This window comes from Alexandromys fortis, unplaced genomic scaffold (genome assembly GCF_014885135.2).
Source record: "Alexandromys fortis isolate MF-2015 unplaced genomic scaffold, M_Fortis_MF-2015_v1.1 scaffold_162, whole genome shotgun sequence".
In the NCBI taxonomy this organism is placed as follows: Eukaryota; Metazoa; Chordata; class Mammalia; order Rodentia; family Cricetidae; genus Alexandromys; species Alexandromys fortis.
Genome location: NW_026068033.1, coordinates 2158067 through 2182089, shown reverse-complemented (window position 1 = coordinate 2182089; position 24023 = coordinate 2158067). Strand labels below are relative to the sequence as shown.

General features: G+C 43.1%; 1 protein-coding gene across 4 annotated transcripts in view; it reads left to right on the top strand.

Annotated features, from left to right (window-relative positions):
* Positions 1-24023, top strand: part of Cryzl1 (crystallin zeta like 1) — a 42419-nt gene that overhangs the window by 2815 nt on the left and 15581 nt on the right. For 2 of the 4 annotated variants that reach the window (XM_050164790.1, XM_050164792.1), the window contains exons 2-6: positions 9998-10069; positions 13369-13446; positions 17263-17335; positions 21514-21558; positions 22844-22912. In XM_050164790.1, coding sequence (XP_050020747.1) covers positions 9998-10069; positions 13369-13446; positions 17263-17335; positions 21514-21558; positions 22844-22912 — 337 coding nt within the window. Of the gene's footprint in view, positions 1-8144; positions 8233-9997; positions 10070-13368; positions 13447-17262; positions 17336-21513; positions 21559-22843; positions 22913-24023 lie in introns of those variants that run through there. The other 2 variants (XM_050164793.1, XM_050164794.1) reach the window with 2 other exon arrangements.

Genomic DNA, 24023 nt, shown 5'->3' with positions numbered 1-24023 from the left:
TAGAAAGTTCCAGGGCATTTTTATTAGAGTTCAGAGGAAAACATAATATAGCTTAGGTGAAAAGCCTGGCAGCCCCTGGGAGGAAAGATGTAGGGAATTCATGTCTTCTGGGTTAGGTGGAGAGTAGAAATAGAGCTGGCTACCAAGAAAGGAGGCGAGCTGCTGAACTAAGGGAAGAGCACCAAAAACCTCCACTCTCATTTTTAGTAGATACTGAAGTCAAAATTAGAGTTTGTATCTCACATCTAAATGTTTCTTGAGGACCCTCTCATGAGCTGACAAGTTAAGCCATCGCTTACAGGCCGCTGTAATGTTAATTAATAGGCAGAGATTTTCTTACTGGACTGGGGGAGAAAGGCAAAGAGATTAGGGGAGATCCTCAGTGACCTGTGTCATCCCTCACCTCCTACCTGCAGTGTCCCCACCATTTTCTCCCAGTGTGATGCCAGGACACTAATTGAGAAAGCTAAATGAGAGATTAAGTTTCTGTGTTCTGGATCATGCCATATTAAATGGCCATACACTGAGACACAGTCCCGGAGATAATGACCTCCCACCTTTCCAGGCGACCCCCTCCCACCCCATACTGTATTGACAAGGATGTATTTAATGTAAGAAATCATAGGCATTTTTTATTTTATGTGTATGGATGTTTGGCTACCACATTCATGTCTGGTGCCTTCAGATGGCAGAAGAGTACATCAGATTCCATGGAACTAGAGTTACAAATGGTTGTGAGCCACCATGTGGTTGCTGGGAATTGAACCTAAGTCCTCTGGAAGAGCAGCCAGTGATCTTAACCAGCCCTGAAGTCGTACACTCTTAAGTGAAAATCAACTTACTAAACTATTAGTCTCATGGAGGAGTATGGGAGAAGGTATTAACATTTTCTCTTGTGATTTCTTTTGTGAACAGGCGTTTGACAGGCGCCTCCCTGCTCTGTGGGCCTATACTGAAAACATGTTAAGTAGATAAAGCAACCGTTTGACATCTCTAAGCACATACTCTGTTTGCTTAACTTATAACTGTTGCGCGAATTCTAGTTGGTTTTAACAATTAAAAAAAAAAAAACAACCTGAGTCAGATATAGAGGTTAGTGCTGAAAGATCAGAGAGGCAGAGCAGCGGCCACCAGGTCTTACCTCTCTCAGATCCCCAGACCGAATGACCAATTAGGAACCGCAATGCATGTAACTCCTCTGCCTCTCAAGTTGTCTGTAGTTCTTAGGTCGCCATGTGTAAAGTCCGTCAAGTGTGACTGGATGATATTCGTAGAGCTGTAGTCTGCCAGCTGGTTGATTGCACCGGCCAGGAGAGGAAGGCGTTAGGTACAGGAGTTCAAGGGCATTCTTGACTGTGGAGAAGTTTGGAACTAGCCTGGGTCACATGAGACCCTATCTCAAAAAATTAATAATAATAATAATAGTAATAGTTGTAATTAGAAGAGACTTCAAACACCATCTGTCCCACTCACCTGATGCTTAAATCTTTATAACTGTATCCAGTCCATTTAAGTTCTAGGGATAAGGATTACATAACTTCATTTTTCTTTTTTAAATTTAAATTAAAGCCAGGTATGATGGCTCATGCCGGTAATCTTAGCACATAGAAGATCTTGGCAAATTCAAGTCCAGCCTGGTCAGCATGGTGAATTCCAGGCCATCTACAGCTACCCAGCTAGATTTTGTCTTGTAAATACCTAAAACATACAGCGAAACATTCTTACAGGGGTCTGGAAAGGCAGCTCGGTGGTTAGGTGCAGCAACCGTTAAGTGGTGGGTTCAATTCCCTGCACCCACATGGCAGCTCACAGTCGTGTAATTCCAGTTCCAGTGCCGCCTTGTGGCCGCTATGGGCTCCTGCTTACAAGTGCCGTACTGTGACACTTGTGACACAGACATCCACACGCACAGAAATAAGAATTGTAAAAAGTCGGTCTTGCCAGATGTGGTGATGTTCACCTTTAATCCCAGCGTTCTGGAAGTAGAGGCAATATTTCAGAATAGCCTTCTCTACATGGCAAGTTCCAGACAACCAGGGCTGCATACAGAGACTCTGTCTCTAAATAAATTAATTAATTAATTAATTAATTAAACAAACATAACAAAAAAACTTTTTTAAAAGTTCTTACAGCACATTATTTATTTGCTGGACTTGTGACTTGGCTGGGATGAAGCACTCAGACTGTCCTGTAAGGGACTTCCAGCAGCAGCCTCTTGACTGTGAGGTTGATGAGACACTTGGGGCGCATTTGTCCTGAAAGTGTAGGTACAGGCTAATGTGCAGAGGTTTGTTTGCAGTCATTAGCAGATGAGCACCTTGGGGAGCAGAGTGTAGCAGGAGGCGAGCCAGTGTAGTTCATGTTGCCCTTACAAGTGGAACCATCTAAAATCCCTGCCCTTGGCTCTGCAGACATCCCCTGGCACAGTCCTACCTTTGTTAAGTACTTCTTGAAGTACTTATAGTTGGGGGTTTAGTGTATGTCAAGGTGTCTCTCTATTTGCATAGCCGAATCTTAAGCCAATATCCTTTCTAATTTTCTGCAGATTTAGCATATTTAATATATGGCTTTATAAACATTTAATTAAAATATAACTAAAGTAATCCTCAGTTTATAGATTTATTTTCGATTCTGATATACTTAAAAAATGCTGGCTCTGTATGCTTCTCACAGGGCATCTCAATCTACCTACCTTTTTTTAAATTTTTTAAAATTATTATCACTTTTATTTTATGCATCTGGGTGTTTTGCCGGAACGTAGGTCTGTATCTGTGAAAAGCACCGGATTCCCTAGGACTAGTTTGAGACTTCTGTGAGCAGCAATGTGGTTGCTGGGAATTAATCTGGGTCCTCTGCAAGAGCAGCCAGTGCTTTACTAATGAGTCATCTCTCCAACCCCTGCCATCCTAAACCTATCTGATATCATTGACAAGCTTTATAAGGCAGATATGGTAGAGGAGGAGTAAGGGTAGCAAAGGCTAGATAGTTGGTGTAGTGACGGCTTGGGCACACAGGAAGACCCTGTTTCTAAAAGGAAAGCACATCAAAGTTTTAACTATTGTGCTAGGGATGCCACACTCATATAACACGTATGAGGTCCTAGGCTCAGTCCCCAGCATTGCGAATAAATAATTATGTAGCACTTTTTTGATTTAGCAGTTTTATATAGGGTCATATAATTTTCAAATCATACAACGATCTTGGAAATGCCAAGGTACACACTTATCTTTAACTTCTAATTTTATCACAGGTACAGTTATTTTCTATGTGCAAATATCTTTAAGTTCAGCAAAAATTTTATTAGTGAGCAAGTCTTTTGTTAACCTGGGCAGTGCCTAAGAAGCAATGTGGGCCTTAAATATCACCCATTCTACAATATTTTTAGTGCTCAAAACTCAAAATTCCTATTTTTTTCTTTTTTCTTTATTTATTTATTAAATATTTCTGTCTAAAATTCCTATTTTTTGAGGGGACAGGGAAGTGATAGGATTATAAAACAAATAATATTTCCTGATTTTGATTTTCATATGTCTACATTTGAAAAACAGAAAACAAGCAAACAAAACAACAGCCACCTTTCTCAGGGCAGGAGGGGACGGCTCAGCAGGAAGAGTGCATCCCGCTCCTATAGAGGACCCACGTTCCATTCCTAGCACACAGGGGGCTCCACTGCCTGCAAGTCCAGCTCCAGAGGATCCAGGACCCTTTTCTGTCCTCTGTGGCATTTCACACACATGCACGAACACACACATAATTGTTAAGTCACATTTACTTACTGTGTGTAGGTGTGCCACGTGTGCATATGCAGGTCAGAGGACAACGTGGACCAGTCAGTTTATTCCTCCACCCTGGGGACTTAGGACTGAACTGTGTCCTCCTCCACCTTGAGGACTTAGGATTGAACTGTGTCCTCCTCCACCTTGAGGACTTAGGATTGAACTGTGTCCTCCTCCACCCTGGGTACTGTAGGAATGAACTGTATCCTCCACCTTGGGGAGTTAGGACTGAACTGTGTCCTCCTCCACCCTGGGGACTGTAGGAATGAACTGTGTCCTCCCCACTGGGGACTGTAGGAATGAACTTGTCATGCTTGACCGGTAAGCCATCTTGCCAGCCCATGTAAACACATAATTTAAAATATTTTTTTAAAAATACCTTTTCCTGGGGGCTGGAGAGACGGCTCAGTGGTTAAGAGCATTGCCTGTTCTTCTAAAGGTCCTGAGTTCAATTCCCAGCAACCACATGGTGGCTCCAAACCATCTGTAAAGAGATCTGGCGCCCTCTCTGGCATGTGGGTATAAATGGAGGCAGAAAGTTGTATACATAATAAATAAATCTTTTTTTTTAATTATTTATTTATTATGTATACAATATTCTGTCTGTATGTGTCTGCAGGCCAGAAGAGGGCACCAAACCTCTTTACAGATGGCTGTGAACCACCATGTGGTTGCTGGGAATTGAACTCATGACCTTTGGAAGAGCAGGCAATGCTCTTAACCACTGAGCCATCTCTCCAGCCCCCAATAAATAAATCTTAAAAAAAAAAATACCTTTTCCTTTTCTGAGACAGCGGTGGCAAACACTTTTGATTTCAACACTCAGGAGGCAGAGGCAGGTGGATCTCTGTGATTTTAAGGCCAGCCTGGTCTACAGAACAAGTTACAGGACAGACAGGACTACACAGAGAAACGGTGTCTCGAAAAACAAAGAAACACCTTTTTCTTTGCTTTGTAATGTGGAAAATGGCTTGAACCCAGACAGCCCCCCCACATACACACAAGGGTGCAGAATTATCTTTTAAATTAGGTCATAGTTTAAGGTTCACATGACTTGCTGACCCAGGTCACACATCAAAGATTCAATAGACAGAGAAAGCAATGGCTTCTGGAACTACAAAGGGAGGTGTTTTGAACTCAGCGTGTTAGTTAATACAGAACACCCTGAGTTCCACTCCTGGAAAGGCAACCCTAGTAGGTCCAGGCTAAACAGGAGCAGAGTTTTGTTTATTTAGTAATAGGTGTCCCTGGGCATGTGCACACCTGTAACCCAGTACACAGGCAGCAGCCAGGAGAATCCAGAGCTCCAGGCCAGGTTAGGTTACAAACCAAGACCCCGCCTCAAAACAAGCCATGCTGGGCTGTGGTGGCGCATACCTTTAATCTCAGCACTTGGGAGGCAGAGGCAGGTGGATATCTGAGTGAGTTCCAGTACAGAGAAACCCTGTCTGGAAAAAAACAAAAAGACAAATAGGCCAAAGAGTGGGGAAGGAATTGATGCATCCAAGCAGTAGCTGGGAAAGCGCGCTCATTAGCAAGTAACATACAGTAAAGTGTGGAGCAGATGAAATGCATGAGCCTTTCCAGAGGAGAGCATTGGATTTGGACTTGATTTAGCCAGCAGCATTGGTGGGCCAGTGCAGCATGCTCTCTATGAACCGACTGTGCCTAGAAAGCCTCCGCTAGCATAGATGTATGTTAAGTCACTGATGTGATTAGACAAGCTTGTGCTGAACATTGTGGGTGGAATAAGGTAGACTCAGAAGAGCCATCTGCACTTAGAGAGCCTAGAAAGCCAGGCAGAAGCCGAAATAGGTGATGTGGCAAATGCATGCTGTGTTCAGGTTCTTCCTCCCCTTCCACAGTCCTACACACACACACTTGTTGGTTGTTTTTGCTATGTACTTTTTTGGCTTTTTGACGGGCCTTCCACCCAGCTCTCAAATAAATCACACATGGAGGCTTATTACCCCGCCTTAGTTTGGCTTATTTCTAGCCAGCTTTCCTTAGCTTAAATTATCCCTGACTACCTTTTGCCTCTGGGTTTTTTTTCTTACTTCTGTGTATCTTCCTTTCACTCTTACTCCAGGGGGTGGCTGTCCCTGTCTCCTCTCCTTCTCTCCTAGCATCTCTTCTGTTTATTCTCTCTGCCTGCCAGCCCCACCTGTCCTTGCTCCTGCCTCACTATTGGCCATTCAGCTCTTTATTAGACCATCAGGTGTTTTAAAACAGGCAAAGAATCACAGCTTCACAGAGGTAAACAGATGCAGCATAAACAAAAGCAACACACCTTCAAATAATATTCCCCAACACACACTGATGTTGATAAAGGCCTTCTAGAGCCATGTTTTCACCATTTTCTGCGCTGTTGATACCTGATACGTAACTTCATGTCTTAAATGTTTGTAGGTAGTTTCTGTGTTTGTTTCTCTCATTACTCAGCTACTCTATACATCTCTTTTATAGAGATCATTTAGGTCTACAGGCGTCCTAACATTCAGAGCATGAGATCTGTGCAGGTCCCTGGACCTCTTCTTGTAAGGACCTATGCTTGGCTTGATAGTCTGATATCGCCAACTTGGAAATTCTAGTAATTTTTAGATGAGGTAACCACATTTTTGTTGTTGTTTGGGGGCTTTGTTTTGTTTAGCTTTGGGACCTGCCGAATAAAACAAGACCTATCCGCAAGCACTGGATAGACAGTCCCACAGGAGAGTTCACAGGTAGTTCTGAGTGAGTGTAGCGTGTCAGCAGCTCAGCTGAAACCATTAAAGCCTGGGACAGTTGAGAGCAATGACTGTCAAGGCTCTCCAGCCCAGCTGGTACTGTGAACTCTTGGGTGGATCTTGATCCCATTAAGATGCCTCCCTAAATGGATGGGGTGAGTTCAGTTTCCTCGTCCATATAATACATGCAACAAGTAGATACAGAAGTGTTCTGACCTTGGCCATTTGTAAGAGCCCAAGCTGGAAACTTTTCCCACCTGGAGCTGGAAGCATCCTCCCAATGAAGTGATACGGAGCAGCAAGAAAGCTAGACCACAGCTATCAACAGCAGTGTGCATAAGGCCCACAGACATCACGTGGGGAGATTGACTAAATGTAAAGCAATAGGTTCTGTGTACTTCAAAAAGAGCTACTCTATCTGTTAGAATTCCGACTGTTTTCATATCCTTGGGCAGGGGAAGGAAGGTCCTAACCCCAGGGGTGTGTGGAGCTTCCAAAGTTCTGGCTGTGGCTCCTGCCAGGTCATGAGCATGTTTCTTCTGATTGGAGGAACTACCCTAACGGTCTACATGCACTTCTCTATGTGCATACATTTCTGTAAAGTTCACCCTGGGGAGTAAACAGTCTGTGCAGAGTAGCTCACACCTGGAACTCTACACACTAGAAGCCAAGGACGTAGAATTACTGGGAATTCAAGGCCAACCTGGGCTACCTAGTGGGTTCTCGGCCCACTTGGGATGCAGAGTTCAAAGAAAGAAACAGACAGAGAAAGGAAAAGAAAGAAAAAAAGACACAAACCTGTGGAACCCTCAGAGACGCTATAGGACACAAACCTGTGGAACCCTTTGCTGTCCAAGGGTGAGGACTGGACTGTGAGGCCCTAACACTCACAGAATGCCAGGTGGACACAGAAGCTAACCTGAATCCCAGAGCAAGCTAACTATCTAGGCCAAGTCAGCAGGTGCACTCTGGATTCAAGTGAGAGACCTGGTCTCAGTATACAAGATGACCATTGAGAAGATACCCAGTGTCAGCCTCTGGCCTCACACACACACGCAAACATACATACACAAACCACAACCGCAAGTGGGGGGTTCTGTCTGGGGTGAAGTGCTGTTACAAGTATGAAGACCTGAGTTTGGGTCCACAACACCCATGTAAACAAGCTAGACATAGCCACCAGACCTTTCCAGCACCAGGGAGATGGAACCAGGAGGGTCAAAGGGAGTGTCTCTTGTCTGGGTCACTCTTGTTGTGATGAAATGCCATGACCAAAAGCAAGCTGGGGAGGGAAGGGTTTAATTCACTCATGGTTCCATATAAAAGCTCATCATCAAAAGCACTAAGGGCAGGAACTCAAGCAGAACAACAGGAACCTGGAGGCAGGAGCTCATACAGAGGCCATGGAGGGTGGTCCTTGCTGGCTTGCTCCCCCTGGATTGCTCAACCTGCTTTCCTAAAGATTCCAGGATTACCAGCCTAGGAATTGCACCACCCACCATGTGGCTGGTCACATCAATCACTAATTAAGAAAATGCCATATGATTTTGCCTACAGCCTCATATTATGGAAGCAATTCCTTTTTTTTCTCATATATTATATCCCAACCTCAGTTCCCCTCTTGTTCACTCCCCCAGATATACTCCTCCTGTGTTTCCCTTCAGGAAGAGGACAAGCATCCCAGGGACATCAACCAAACATGGCATATCAAGTCCTAAGGATACTTTGCTGTACGTGTAGGCCAGAAGCAAGGTTTTTGTTTTGTTTTGTTTTGTTTTGTTGGCTTTTCGAGACAGGGTTTCTCTGTAGCTTTGCAGCCTGTCCTAGAACTCCCTCTTTAGAACAAGCTGGCTTCAAACTCACAGAGATCCACCTGTCTCTGCCTCCTGAGTGCTGGGATTAAAGGTGGCAGAAGCAATTTCTTATTTGAGATTCCCTCCTCTCCAATGACTTTAGCTTGTGTAAATTGGCATGAAACCACTCAGCATAGGGTATTCATTGGCCATCCAGTCTAGATGAAAAAGGTAAGGTAGCTGGACATGAGAGCTCAAACCTTTAATCCAGTACTCGTGAATGGAGCAGAAGCAAGTGGATCTCTGATTTCAGAGCCAGTCAGGTCTACATAGTGAGTTCAAAGCCAGCCAAAGCTTTGTAGTGAGACCCTGTCTCCAAAAGATGGAAAGAGGAAAACACCAGTGTCAGCCTCTGGCCCCCAAGTGCATGCACACATGTGCACACCATCCTGACACAGAAATATGTACCACAACATATACTGAAACCAAAAAAAAAAATTTTTTTTTATTAAAAAGGTGAACTGTAGAGATGACTCGGCAGTTAAGAGCACTGGCTGCTCTTCCAGAGGACCCTGTTTGGTAACTCCACTTCCAGGGAATTCCTTACTAGTCTCCTTAGGCACAAGGCACACACACGGTGCACATACATATTTGCAACCAAAACACTCATACACATAAAATAAATAACTCTTTAAAAACTTAATTAAAAAATAAAAAACTAAAAAGGCTTATAGGATTTAGACATGATAACATACCCCTGTAATCCAAACCTTCGGGGGCTAAGGCAGAAGGAGCCTGAGTTTGGGGTCAAGGCTGCCACAGAAGAGTGGAGATGGCACTTTTGGCTGTGCTGTGCACACTCTCTTTGTAAATGGCGGAAAGCATCTTACAGTTCCCTTTAAACGTTTCTGGCTGCCTGTCTAGCCATTGCAAAACCTTTTTGTTGGTCTGTTTTAAATCCATATAGTATTTGTTACTGAATAGGAAAGTGAAATCCCCCTCCCCACTTTTTTTTCCTTTTTAGACAAAGTCTGACAGTCTAACCCAGGCTAGCTTCAAGCTTGCAGTTCTCCCTAGGCCTACTGAATGAAGGATCCAGAGTGTGCCCATCCCTTCAGAACGCACCCGTGACACTAGTCCTCCTAGTCCATGGCTGTCAAACTCTATCTCCCCTCTGTTTGTGAGGTAGTGTATCCCAGGTTGGCCTTTAACTCAGCGTCACCCAGCCTCTCCCGCCATGGTGCTGGGATCCCAGGAATGTACCAGCACTTCTGATGGGGCCTCCTGTTTGTTTTATGGAAGAAGAACCATACTTCTTCTGAGCCTACTTGCTTGAGGATTACATTTATACTTGCTTTTTCTCCTTATTTGGACAGTTTTTCCCATTTATTTTCATTTGATAAATAAACTTTATCCACTTATTTTCATTTTTAAAACTTGTTTAAATTTTTACTTTATGTGTATAGCTGTTTTGCCTGCATATATTTCTGTGTACCAGGTATATGCCTAGTACCCAAGGAGGCCAGAAGAAGGTCTCAAATATCCTGGAACTAGAGTTAAAGGTGGTTGTGGACTACTGTATGGGTGCTGGGAACTGAACCTGGGTCCCCTGAAAGAGCAGTAAGTTCTCCTAACCACTGAGCAGTCTTTAGTACTCAAGAAGACTGGTTTCTTTTTTAACTTATATTTTTGTTTGTTATAGGCAACTATGAAGGGCTTGTATTTTCAACAGAGTTCTACAAATGAAGAAATAACATTTCTATTTCAAGAAAGGGTAAGAATAAATTTTTTAATCAATAAATGGGACAAAATAATGTCTTTCCATGGGTATTGCCTTTGTTCGGTTTTGGCTGCTATGATAAAATGCTCAGGCAAAAGCAGCTTATGGGAGAAAGGACTTATTAGCTCTTAGGTTCAGATTAGAGTCTACCATAACAGGGAAGTCACAGCAGTGGGGGAGGCAGCTTGACACATTGTATTAGAGAGCCAGGGATGAATGCATGCTGCTGTCCAGCTCCCTTTCTCAGTCCCAGACAAGGACACAGTCATGGAATGGTGCCACCTACCGTGTGTTGTCTTTTCATCTCTTTAAATGCTGTTAAGAGGGGCTGGAGAGATGGCTCAGCGGTTAAGAGCACTGACTGCTCTTCTAAAGGTCCTGAGTTCAATTTCCAGCAACCACATGGTGGCTCACAACCATCTGTAATGGGGTCTGGTGCCCTCTTCTGGCCTGCAGGCATACACACAAACAGAATACTGTATACATAATAAGTAAATAAATAAATATTTCTTTTAAAAAATGCTGTTAAGATAATCTCCACAGCCCCGGCGGTGGTGGTGCACGCCTTTAATCCCAGCACTTGGGAGGCAGAGGCAAGCAGATCTCTGTGAGTTCGAGACCAGCCTGGTCTACAAGAGCTAGTTCCAGGACAGGCTCCAAAACCACAGAGAAACCCTGTCTCAAAAAACCAAAAAAAAAAAAAAAAAGGTAATCTCCACAGGCATACTCACAGGCCGGTCTCCCAAGTGATTCTACATGTCGTCTAGTTAACACTGTTGGCACTAACCATTACAGTAATAATGCACTTTTAAAGGGGTGTGTCTGTGTGTGTGTCTCTGTGTGTGTGTGTGTGTGTGTGTGTGTGTGTGTGTGTGTGTGTGTGTATAAGAGAGAGATAGGGGAAGGTGTAGACAGAAGTTTCTGTCCTTCCTAGTCCCACAGCTATTCATTCCCAAAGAAACATACAGAGGCTTATATTAATTATAACTGTTTGGTCAGTTAGCTCAGGCTTATTATTAATTAGCTTTCACAACTTAAATTAACCCATAATTCTTGACTATGTTTAGCCGTGTGACCTGGTACCTTTTCTCTGTGAGGCATTCTCGTCTTGCTTCCTCTGTGTCTGACAGGTGACTGACTCTCTGCCTTTCCTCTTCCCAGAATTCTCATAGTCTGATTGTGCCGCCTATACTTACTGCCTGGCTACCTGCCAATCAACATCTTATGAAACTAATATGAGTGACAAATCTTTACAGTATACAGAGCATTATCCCATAGCAGGGGGGTGCACATCCCCCAGCACACACATGGAAGTCAGAGGATAATTGTTTTTAATAATTCTCTTACCTTCTTACTTTCACATGAGTTCCTGGAACCAAACTCAGATCACCAGGCTTGTAGAGCAAGTACCTTTACCTGCTGGAGCCATCTATGGATGCCAGACTCACTTACATGTGTTTCTAGTTATTTTAAGTAGACCTAAGTGAGCAAAAGCTTAAGCCACTTCCCCTCGTGATCCTTTCCCTTGACTGTGTGAAAATGGTGGCTCACACTGTAGTGTAACTGTCGTTTAGAAGAGCTGCCACAGGGGCTGGGACGTAGTCAGCAGTTCCGAGCACAGCCTGGTCCTGCCCAGGACTCAAGTTTGGTTCCCAGTGCTCATGCCACAGAGGAGTCAGTGCCCCCTCTGGCCTCCATGGCACTGCACTCGGGTGCACAAACCCACATTTACATATACACACAATTTTTTAAAAAATAAAGTACCTTTTAAAGGAGTTACTATATTGGTTGTGCTGTGAAAGGTCCTTGAAGACAGAGCAAGCACCAAGCCTGTGTGTTAGAAAACGGACCAGCAGCAGAGAAAACTCACTGTGAGCACTATAAGAGAATAAGTGTTCAGACCGTAGCCTCGTGATAGGAAGAGCTGTATTGTGGGAGAGACAGAAACCTTTGTTTCCTACACAAATTTAGGCGCTTCTTAAACTTAGGTCACTTGTTAAGCTTTTGGTGACTTAGTGGTGACTGTGAGAAAGGTTTGCATCGAACCGGAAACATCGCACTGTGGGCTTTAGGGTGAAAGTGGGTGCCACACCCTATCAGCTTTCCTTGGGGATAACTCTCTGGATCTTCCCTTAACTCCAGAGTGGTTTAGATCAGGAGCCTAAGGTCCATCCCTACCTGAATCAGGAAAAGATTCTAAGGTTTGAACGCATCGCAGTAAAACTTGTCTCTAGGTATAATTAACAAATCCATCAATATCACTGTCTTCATCTGTATCGCTGAACAACAGATCCAAGATTTAGTAAAGATGCTCCCTGATGTTGTGTGTGGCAACTAAAACATAGTGATCCCTGGGATGGATCACGGTGGTGGTGTGCAAAAGCCGTCCAAGTGTCACTGAGGGACATAGTTCAGTTCATGGTCCAGAATGCAGGTATCTGGGAGACTGGAGGGGTTTCTTTCATTTTGTTTGTTTTTTGGTTATTTTGTTTTATTTTGTTTTTTTGAAACAGGTTTTTTTTTGTGTGTGTGTGTAGCCCTGGCTGTCCTGGAACTCACTCTATAGACCAGGCTGGCCTCGAACTCACAGAGATCCGCCTGCCTCTGCATCCCAAGTACCGGGATTAAAGGCGTGCGCCACCACCACCTGCCTAGAAGTGATATTGTATTTAATAGCTGGGTGACTCTGAGTGTTCCAGGTGGGAGTATTTTTTGCCTTTGTCACTTTCTTTATACAGCTAGAGTATAAGAGATAGTTAAATCCCGTGATGTTAGTGCTTTGGTAGCAAAGTACTGTGGGCTCTGCTGGGGCTTGTGGAGTAGATGCTAGAAATGGATGGACAAGCAACATCGCCGGATTTCATTCCTAGCATGAAGAAACTCCAGCTTTTAGTAAAGGCTGTTTGTCGTACGTCCTATAAAGATCTAACAGTTTTGAATTACTCAGGTTAAAAGACAATCCTTGTCCATCTGCGCTGTGAAGATCTGACAGTTTTGAATTACTCAGGTTAAAAGACAACCCTTGTCCATCTATGCTGTGAAGCTGTATGTTTCTGTTTCGTCCCCGTGGGTCTTTGAAGACTTTTAAAATAAGGGTACGAAAGCTTTTTAAAGCTGTATTACTGGTTTTCTCCTTTTTATCATATACTAGTAGTTAATTGTTTTTACCTTTTAAACTTAGGATAATCATAAGATTTGCCATCAGTTTAATTTTTTCAGTTATACATAGACATTTTCACTAATGAACGCTCTCAGAGGAATGTGTAACACATGGTCTTTTTATTTGATTCTAGGAGAATCTCCCTGTTACAGATGATAACTTTGTGAAACTTCAAGTTAAGGCCTGTGCCCTGAGCCCGATAAACACAAAGGTATTGATGCTTTTATTGTGGCTGGAAGACAAAAGAGAATATCAGAGTATACATAATGTATAGTGGAAATTGATTTCTGAGTACAAGAAATTATTTTCCCTAGAAAAACTGAGCTAGAAAAAATAAATATATAAGTGTGTGTGCATGCATGTGTGTATATATGTATGTTTGTTTTGTTTTTCAAGACAGTGTTTTTCTGTGTAATGGTCCTAACTGTCCTGGACTCTCTTTGTAAACCAAGCTGGTCTTGAATTTACTACTGAAATCTGCCTGCCTCTGCCTCTTCTTCCTTGTATATTTTTACATTAGGGTGAATGAATGGTCTGATTTGTGTTTTACATGATTATGTGGAAATATTTTATAAATTTATTTTGGAAGAGCCTAAGAATTTATATTTATCAAGTCCTATCAGTCAAGGAAGAAATTACTTTTATAGTTATAATAAAAATAGAAACTAAAAACAGTGTATCAACTACTGAATTGTATGTATTTCTAGTTCACATTTTTTAGATAAGATTTATATCCTTGGTATTCTTATCTGTCTCATAAGCATATATCTCCAGTCCAATGGTGGTGCACACCTTTAATCCCAGCACCCAAGTGGAAGAGGCAGGTGGATCTCTGAGTTTGAGGCCAGCCTGGTCTACAGAGTGAGTTTCAGGACAGCCAGCGCTACATAGAGAAATCTTATCTCAAAAAGCAAAAAAAAAAAAAAAAAAAAACCAAAGTGCCTTTGGCCCAGGCACAGTGACACATAAGCAGCACCCAGGAGGCAGAGGCCTCTGAGAGTTTGAGGCAGGTCTGGTCCCATAGCTGGTTCCAAGTCAGCCAGGGCCCCACAGTGTCTTAAACAACAACAGGCTTTAAATGGTAAATAAATAGTTAATAGTGATAACTAAACATTAAATTGCCATGATAAGTATTTTCAGGTCTTGTTGTGAGACAGGTTCTCACTGTGTCGCCAGGCTGGCCTTACTCTGTAGCCCAGGCTGGCCATGGTCCTCATATCTCAGTCTCCCAGGAACTGGATTATAGATGTGTTCCTCAGATTCAGATTTTTCTTCTGTTTTTGTTTTGGGAGTTTTGTTGATGTTTGTTTGATTGTGGTTTTTGTTTGATCTTTTGACTTGAACAACTGAAACTATATCCCAGATTTGAAGGGTAAAAGTCCAAGAAAAGTCAGTGTGCGGCAGGCTGGCCTCAAGTCTATAATTTCAGGGTTTGCAAATGACTTCCTTGCTCACCTGGCTTTTCTCTGTGTGCCTGCTCCTGGTGTCATTGTTGTCCTTGGTCCCAGTCCTGCTGGATTAGGAGTCTCCCCTCCCAACTTCATTTAATGTTAGTTCATTCTTAAAGTCTCTATCTCCAAACACAGTCACATTGGGATCAGGGTGGGAAAAGCCAGTTCAGTATGCGGCAGGAAGGATGCAGACAAGACGACTGATTTGATGCACGTTTTAGACGTCCATGCCTACAGTTGGGTGATATCTAATGTGTTCCTGCTCAGTAGACATGCTGTCCAGTCAGTTACTATTAAACTGCATAGGATTCACATAGATTCTGGTCATGGGTGGTGTTGGGGGTTTGAACCCAGGCCTTGTGAATGCTAGGCAAGCCCTCTACCACTGACAGGAAGAAACGACAAATAGTTAAATGAACTATAGCAGCCAGGCGGTGGTGGCTCACACCTTTAATCCCAGCAGAGGCAGGCAGATCTCCATGAGTTCGAGACCCACCTGGTCTACAAAGTGAGTTCCAGGATAGCGAAGGCTACACAAAGAAACCTTATGTTGGAAAACAAAAACAAATGAAAACAAAAATGAATTATTAGGTACCATTAAGCACGATGGTTATGAAGACAGTACATTAATGTAAGAAAATGCGTATGTAAATGAAAGATGCAATTGTTAAAGCCACAGTTATAACTAAATGGGCATAAAGGAAAGTAAAGGACAGAGTGCCTCCTGAGCATGCTCAAGGCCCTGGTCAGTCTCCAGGACCACCACAAAGACACACATAGGTGAGGGGTAAATCCCCAGTGTTTCCATAACAAAGTCATATGAACATCCTAGGGAAAGTGTGAAGTTCCACACTAAAAGAGAAATTTTTGGAAAAGCAGTATACATATAAGAGGACTTCTTTTTTTTTTTAAGATTTATGTATTTATTTATACAGCATTCTGCCTCTATGTATGCCCACACGCCAGAAGAGGGAGCCAGATCTCATTACAGATGGTTTGAGCCACCATGTGGTTGCTGGACCTCAGGAAGAACAGCCAACGCTATTAACCACTGAGCCATCTCTCCAGCCCCCATTCTTTTTTTTGTTAGATTTTAAATTGAAAAAATAGTAGCAGCTTGGAAAGTTGGTTCAGCAGTTAAGAGTATCTGTTGCCTTTGCAGAGGACCTAGGTTTGGTTCCCAGCAGCCACATGGCAGCCCCACCATCTGTAACTCCAGTTTTAGGGCATCCAACCCTAACCCCAACCTTTGTAAGACACCAGGCACTCATGTGGTGCTTTTACACATGTGCAGGCAAAACACTCATGCAACTCAAAAAAGCCTGTACTCACCAAATAAGTCTGAGATCCTTATACCACCACCCTTCCCACTGCTTGCTAACCCAAGACTCCTGTAGAAATCCAGGGTTTTTTTTTTTTAAAGACAGAATCTCACTTACATACCCAGACTGACCTTAACATAAGATTCTGACCCTCCTGCCTCCACCTCTTGAGTTCTAGGATTGCCATTTGTGCCACCATACCTGGTTTTTGTGTGGTGTAGGGTGGAACTCAGGGCTTTCTGCATGCTAGGCAAGCCTTACCCACTAGGCTACATCCCTAGCCCAGCCCATGTGATCCTTAAAGGGTGTGGGGCTTGGCCACACCTCCTGTTCTGCAGTGATCTCTCTCTCTTTCTCTCCTACCACACCCCCTGTTCTGCAGTGCTCGCGCTCTATGTGTGTGTGTGCATACCTGTATGTGTGTCGCCACACCTTCCTGTTCTGCAGTGCTCTCTCTCTTTTTCTCTCCCTCTCTGTCTCTTACCACACCCCCCTGTTCTGCAGTGCTTGTGCTCTGTGTGTGTGTGTATGTGTGCGCGCGTGTGTGTCACCACACCTTCCTGTTCTGCAGTGCGTTCTCGCTCTCTCTCTCTCTCTCTCTCTCTCTCTCTCTCTCTCTCTCTCCACACCTCCCTGTTCTGCAGTGCGCTTTCTCGCACTCTTGCTCTGTGTGTGTGTGTGTGTGTGTGTGTGTGTGTGTCTCGCCACACCTCCCTGCTCTGCAGAGCTCTCGGCACCCCCCCCCTCACTTGAATAGGTGACTGGGAAGCAGTATTAGCCAAGGGGATTTGTTCGAGGCATAACTTCCCTTCATCTTGGCAGAGAAAAAAGTTAAGATGTCCTGGCAGTTTGAGCGATGACACCCAGACCTCAGCCCTGTGTCAGACGCCTCAGCCACAGGGCTCCCACTCTGGAAGAAGGGTCTGGGGAGTTGTTTGCTGTTTCTGTGGCAGGAGTATGTTGTTGCTGTTGTCCCCACTTTCCCATAAGTCAGAGATGGTTTTTATTGTTTTGTTTTTCCACTGGTGGGTCAGTTGGCTTGTTTGTCATTGTTGGTTTCGTTTGGTCTTTGACCCACAGTCTCTCTGTGCAGCCCAGGCTAGCCATGAGAACTCGCTGTGTTGCTCAGACTGGCCTCTGTCTTCCTGCACGCTGGGGTTGAGGCAAGTGTTGGGATCATAGTATTGCGTTACCATGTAACTTCAGAATTTATTCTTGACTGATAAATGGCTAATAGCTTCTGTCATGATTTAGCTTCTGGCAGAAATGAAGATGGAAAAAGATTTCTTTCCTGTTGGAAGAGAAGTTGCTGGAATTGTATTAGATGGTAAGTATCATGCATATTTTCTATAGTAAAAGAAATTTAATAATAGCTAATAAAATTACCAATACATAAGATAATGTCTTATAATTTATTTTGTTTTGATTTTTGAGACAAGGTTTCTCTGTGTAGCCTGGCTGTCCTGGAACTCTCTTTGTAGACCAGGCTGGCCTTGAACTCACAGAGATCCACCTGCCTCTGCCACCTGAGTGCTGGGATTAATGGTGTGTGCCACCATGCCTAGCTATAAATTAATTAAAATTTATTTTTAAAAATTAAAACAGATTAAGCTTTTAAGAACTTATACTTTAGAAAATATTTAGTTATTAATTCATATGTAATTATATTGACTAAAATGACCAATTTTGTCCTTTTTGTTTTTGTGATGTGGCAGCTAAATCCCAGAGCCTGGCTTTCCTTAAAGTGTTTATCATGATCTACTTATTTTTGTATCTGTTTTTCTTATTGATAACTCTGAGGACAGACATTGTCTTATTAAATGTATAATGGGTAAACACATGCTTACTAAGCAGTGAATGAATTTAATGGTCATCTAATTAGACTTTTTCCTACAGTCTGGGTAGATTAAAGGAGGATAAAGTGATCATTCAGATAAGTGAAAGAGTATCATTTGTATTATAATTAAAATCATAAGTAGAATTCAAGGATGGCTGACCCCATATTTGTTAACATTCTTAGTATATGCACTGAGTAGACACACACCAGTCATGTATGTATGTGCACTAAGAGTGGACACACACCAGTCATGTATGTATGTGCACTAAGAGTTGACACACAGCAGTCATGTATGTATGTGCACTAAGAGTGGACACACACCAGTCATGTATGTATGTGCACTAAGAGTGGACATACACCAGTCATGTATGTATGTGCACTAAGAGTGGACACACATCAGTCATGTATGTATGTGCACTAAGAGTGGACACACATTGATCATGAATACCTGTCAGTGAATATTGGCTAGCTCTAGAAATAAAGTTTTCAGATACATAGGGTTCCTGTTCTATATGCTAAAAATCATTATTTACTTAAAAAAAATACTTTAGGGTAATCAAAAAGGTTTCACTGGTTACTTCTCCTTGAAACGACAGTTCTGGTTTTAGATGAGTGAACCACTCCACTGTTAAATGCCTGACATAAAGCAGACTTGGAAAACTTCATTTAATGTGGTTGCTGATGTTGTATACATTTTGGTCTACAGCTGACTTACATAGTAAGTTGGACTTGTTTATAAACACTATACAAAGGGATAGTGTTGGGGCCGAGTGTGTGGCTCAGTGGGAAAGTGCTTGCCTAGCATGCTCATGGCCATGGGTTCTGCCCTTACAGCTGGCAGAAAAATAAAAAGGAAAAGTATTCTTTAAATAGAAGAGAATTAAAGATAGTGAACAAAGAATGAATGAACACAGACTTGTTCTCAGAAAGAAACAAACAGGAGAATTGACGAAAGCCAACCGGACTCTTGTGAGTATTACAAATGAGATTGTTAGGGTGGCTCTTAGAGTGGACTCGAGCAAACCTGCTCCTGACAAGAGGACTGGGAGGGTCATAGACAGCACTCGAGAGGTACCTGTCCATAAGCTGGGCAGTGAGGGCAGAGCAGAGGGACTGACCGAGGAAAATTGAGGAAATGAAGTCAGCAGGCATTAATAGTTGATCGGCCGTGGGGAATGAGAAAAGGCGAGAGCTGTGAGCAACATCATTGTGACAAGTTCAGGCCTGCACTGGTTGAGTTCCAGAAAGGAAAATGGTTTCTCAGTTGTCATGTCTAGTAGACAGCTGCTGGGGTTAGCAGTGCTGTACAGGTAGTGTGTAGAGAAACAGAACACAAATCAGAGTTGACGAGCCAGGGAGCCTGTAGACCTAAGAAGGAACCTCTGGAATACCTGTGTTTGAGGGATAGTGGAATGAAGAGTGTGAAAGAAGCCAGGAGAAGCAGCCAGGTAATCCCAGGAGAACATAAACCACCCAGAAACAGGAGGAAAAGCTCAGAGAGTCAGAGCCAGAACTGGAGGTAATGGCACAGGAAGGTCCCCAGAGAAAGCAAGCAAGAGGGAGAACAGATTGCATACTGAGAGTTACTTGCTGAGTACCAAAGATGAGATTTGGGGTCACATATACTGTAAGATATTCTGTAAGGTATACTGTAAATATACTGTGAGATGTACTATAAATATACTGTAAGGTGTACTATAAATATGCTGTAAGGTGTACTATAAATATGCTGTAAAGTGTATTGTTCATATACTATAAGGTGTACTATAAATATACTGTAAGGTGTATTATTCATATACTATAAGGAATGCTATAAATATACTGTAAGGTATATTATTCATATACTATAAGGGATGCTATAAATATACTGTAAGGTGTAAGACTCTGAGCACAAGGCAGTCATCAGCATTGGACTGTTTTCTTCCTATTTCATTTTATAGGTCTTAGAAAAAAAATACTCAGGTGGTGGCACACGCCTTTAATCCCAGCACTTGGGAGACAGAGGCAGGCGGATCTCTGTGAGTTCAAAGCCAACCTGGTCTACAGGAGCTAGTTCCAGGACAGGCCCCAAAGCTACAAAGAAACCCTCCCTTGGGGGGGGGGGAACACACAAAAAAATAAACAAAAAGACTCTTAGCAGTTGAGCTTGTATGTGCACACACATGCATCTGGGGCTGGAGTCCAAGTTCCCAGAACGAGGCCAGAGAGGTGGTTCAGCCAGTAAGAGTACTGTACCACACAAGCCTGATAACCTGAGTCCATTCCCTGGTTGCAAAGCAACCACCTCCCAAAAGTTGTCCTCTGACCACCATGTTTGCCATGACATATACTCATGTATGCACAAAATAATGATAAATAAAATGAAAAATAAAGTTCCAGAAACTTTCTGGATGCCAATCAGAACTTATTTACCACCAAGTCAGAGTAATTTTTTGCTTTTTTTTTTATTTACAAACGTGTGTGTGTGTGTGTGTGTGTGTGTACATGTGTGTACTGTGTGTGCACTGTGTGCGGGCCTGCATGGATGTGTGTGTATCCATAGAAGACAGAATGAGCAGCAGATCCCTCAGACTGGAGTTACAGACAGTGTGAACCATCTTGTGGGACTGAGAACCTGATCCAATCCTCTGCAAGAACAACAAGTGCTCCCAACTGCTGAGCCATCTCTCCTGCCCTGTTGAAATAGGAGCAGCGAGGCTGCGTCCCCGGCACCCGGCCGCCCGCATGGCTAGGTTATGCCCAGAAATAATTACATGGAAACTGTATTCTTTCAAACACTGCCTGGCCCGGCTAGTTCCAGCTTCTTATTGGCTAGCTCTTTCATATTGTTCTAACCCATTTCTAATATTCTGTGTAGCCCACGAGCTGGCTTACCAGGGAGGATCTTAACCTGCGTCTGTCTGGAACGGGAGAATCATGGCGACTCCTTCACTAAGCTTCTTTCTCCCAGAATTCTCTTCTGTTTACTCCGCCTACCTAATTTTCTGTCCTATGAGGGCCGAGGCAGTTTCTTTATTAATAAGAAATCACTCCCACATCACTGCCCCATCAAAGTAACACGCGGCTCCCAACAGAAATTCCCCATTGTGGCCGAGATGACAGATGTGCCTAGCACAAGCGGTGGGGGTGTAGAGAACAGCCATCAGAAGCCACAGAAGGTGTTGTTTTTCTTTGAGCCTGTCTCCTGAAAGTCAGCCACATTGGCAGTGGTACAGAAAGTGTCAACACCTATGTAACTCAGGTTGTCAAGAGAAATGAGACTTGAAGTGCTCCACCTTCCACAAATTCTTCACCCTTGGACTGAGTGGATTTTTACACTCTTGTGGATGATTTCATTGTCTGGCCTTTTCCTTTGTTTTAATAGCTAAATAAAAATTAAATTTAGGGGGCTGGAGAAGTGGCTCAGTGGTTGAGAGCACCGGTTGCCCTTCCAGGGTACCCAGGTTTGATTCCCAGCATCCACAAGGTGACTCACACTGTCTGTAACACTGTTCCAGGAAATCTAATGCCCTCTCTGGCTTCCATGGGCACCAAGCATGCACAAGGTACACAGATATACACAAGGCCAAAATACCCATACATGCAGTAAAATAAAGAGGTTTAATTAAATGAAGTAATTATATTTAGTAATTTTGTGATGTTAATGCTTCCCTTTTTCTGCTCTTCAGTTGGCACCAAGGTATCATTCTTTCACCCGGATGATGAGGTAGTCGGTAAGCTGCAGTTCACGGGTCCTGTTTCCTGCCCTGTGTTTCATTGTCATCTCATCTTTTTTTCTGTGTCATTATTAATGTTCATTATGACCTTACTTCATATAAAAATGCTTTTATTTGGCTGGGAGTATAGCATTACAAGGCCTAAGGTTCAATCCTAACACTCAAAAATAAAAATATTTTCCTGGCTTTGGAAATCTGCTCTCAAGTATCATTGCTGAAGAAAACCGAGAGCCTGCAAGTATCTAGCTATCAGAATTGTTTTACATAGATAGAAATGTGGCCATACCTCAAGCTCACCCTGACGCTCAACTTTCCTGCTTGGTCCCTCCTGTTTGGCCAGGTTGAAATTTCTAGTCACAGGTCAAGGCTTGAAGATTGCTGATGGAGTGGGCCATGTAGAACCTCTGTTCTCCACCCCAGTTTGAACCCTAGAGAGCTCTCTGCTTCTCTTGTAAAACTGAAAATTAACTTGAGGCAGTTTGTTTGTATTTTAAGATTTACTTATTCATATATTTTATGTATATGAATGGTCTGTCTTCATAAACACCAGAAGAGGGCATCGATCCCATTACAAATGGTTGTGAGTCACCATGTGGATGCTGGGAATTGAGCTCAAGGCCTCTAGAAGAGGTCAAGTTCTCTTAACCACTGATCCATCTCTCCAGCCCTGCAGTTTGTTATCCATAATTATTGAAAGAATGTTATAACCATCTGTTCATGCTTGTGTCCCAGACAGCCATGAAACACATGTAGAATGTCACTTTTATAATTGTTGTTCCACATCTTCACAGACAGTGTCCTACTGAGCCTTGGAGAATGCCATTAAAGATTAGATATGTGGGAAGGTGTCTTCAGCTTTCACGGGGCCTCTGACTTACATTTTCCAGAACTGCTGATTTTATTCCTTTACTTTTCCACCCAAGAAATCAGTAACACTCTGTATTGCCCAAGTTTCCTTTTGTAAGAGAGCAGAGTTAGAATCTTTCTAGCCTCCAGGAGCACAGGCCTTTATTGAAGTCACACCGGGGCAGCCTGTGAAACAGGGGCCCCGACACTGCAAGCTGGCGGTAGGACAGAGAACATGGTCTTTACTGTCACTCGGGAGTGACAGGGGAGAGAGAAGAGGGGTCACTGGTGTCCCAGTGCTCATGACAGGACAGGAGCAGCAACATCGCTCCCTTCGCTGTGACTTGATGGACAGAGTTTACATGGACACAGTGCATGGGGAATGAATTCCTTTGGGGCGTTTTTCCCCCCTTAAACTTCTCGTTTTAATTTTTAGGAATTTTGCCCTTGGATTCAGAGGACCCTGGACTCTGTGAAGTTATTCAAGTTCATGAGCATTACTTAGGTATGTGGCTATCCAGTCATCTGGAACTTTATCAGTCTTATTTCACTGACCTGTAGTATAACTGCTACACGTGTAGCTTACATTATTTATAAAATTAATGTTTAGACTAAGCATGTGTGTAAACCTGTGAGGTTTACTAACATTGCCCGTGGTTCTGAAATTTTATTCAAATCAAAATCTGAAAATGTCTTGCCCTTGGTTGATCTGAGTGTGTGCATGTGTGTGTGTGTGTGTCTGTGTATCTGTATATGTGTGTGTGTCTCTGTGTGTCTGTGTATGTATCAGTTTATGTGTGTGTGTTTGTGTGTGTATATCTGTATATGTATGTGTCCGTGTGTGTTATGTCTGTGTGTGTTGTGTCTCTGTGTGTGTGTGTGTATCTGTGTGTATCTGTGTGTGTGTGTGTGTTGCTAGAGATGGAAGTTAGGGCCTCCAACCTACTAAGCAAGTGCTATACCATTGAACTCTTCATTATTAACTAAAACAAAAAAAATGTACAAAATCAGACAGTACTTGTCAAAACTGAGGCAGGAAAGAATTAAGAATGCTTATATTTGGTTTCTGTTGCTAATAAAAATATTCAGTTTTTCATGAGAAACTATATATTGGGTATTTCCTAAATACATACACACTTCCTGAAAATAATGACAAGATAGTTTACAGTTAGAAGAGATGAAGAACACTTAGGAGCTAGGACTGTTAAGGACAGTGCTTGCTATAGAAGCTGAGTGTAAGGAGTGACAGTCAGCAAAGCTGTGGCTCAGTAAAGAGCTTGCTGCACAACCCTGAGGACCTGTATTCAGACTCCAGAAGCCACACAAATTCCACAGGCAGTGGTGGACACCTGTTGTCAGGAACCACCTTTGTGGGGTGACTTCTGTCACCTTCCTAGCTGCAATTCTAGCGGCGGCGGGTTCATATCTTCCAGCATCAGAGCGTGAGGTTAGAAATGTTAGGCGGGAAGAAGAGGTAAGAGAGAACACAGAGACACAGGATAGTACTGAGAGGGCAGCTCAGTGCATCTCCATATTGAGTTCACCCACAGTTTTGCCTTTGTGCACTTTTATACCCCAATACAAAAGGGGGGAATGTTGACGGAGGCTGCTCATTC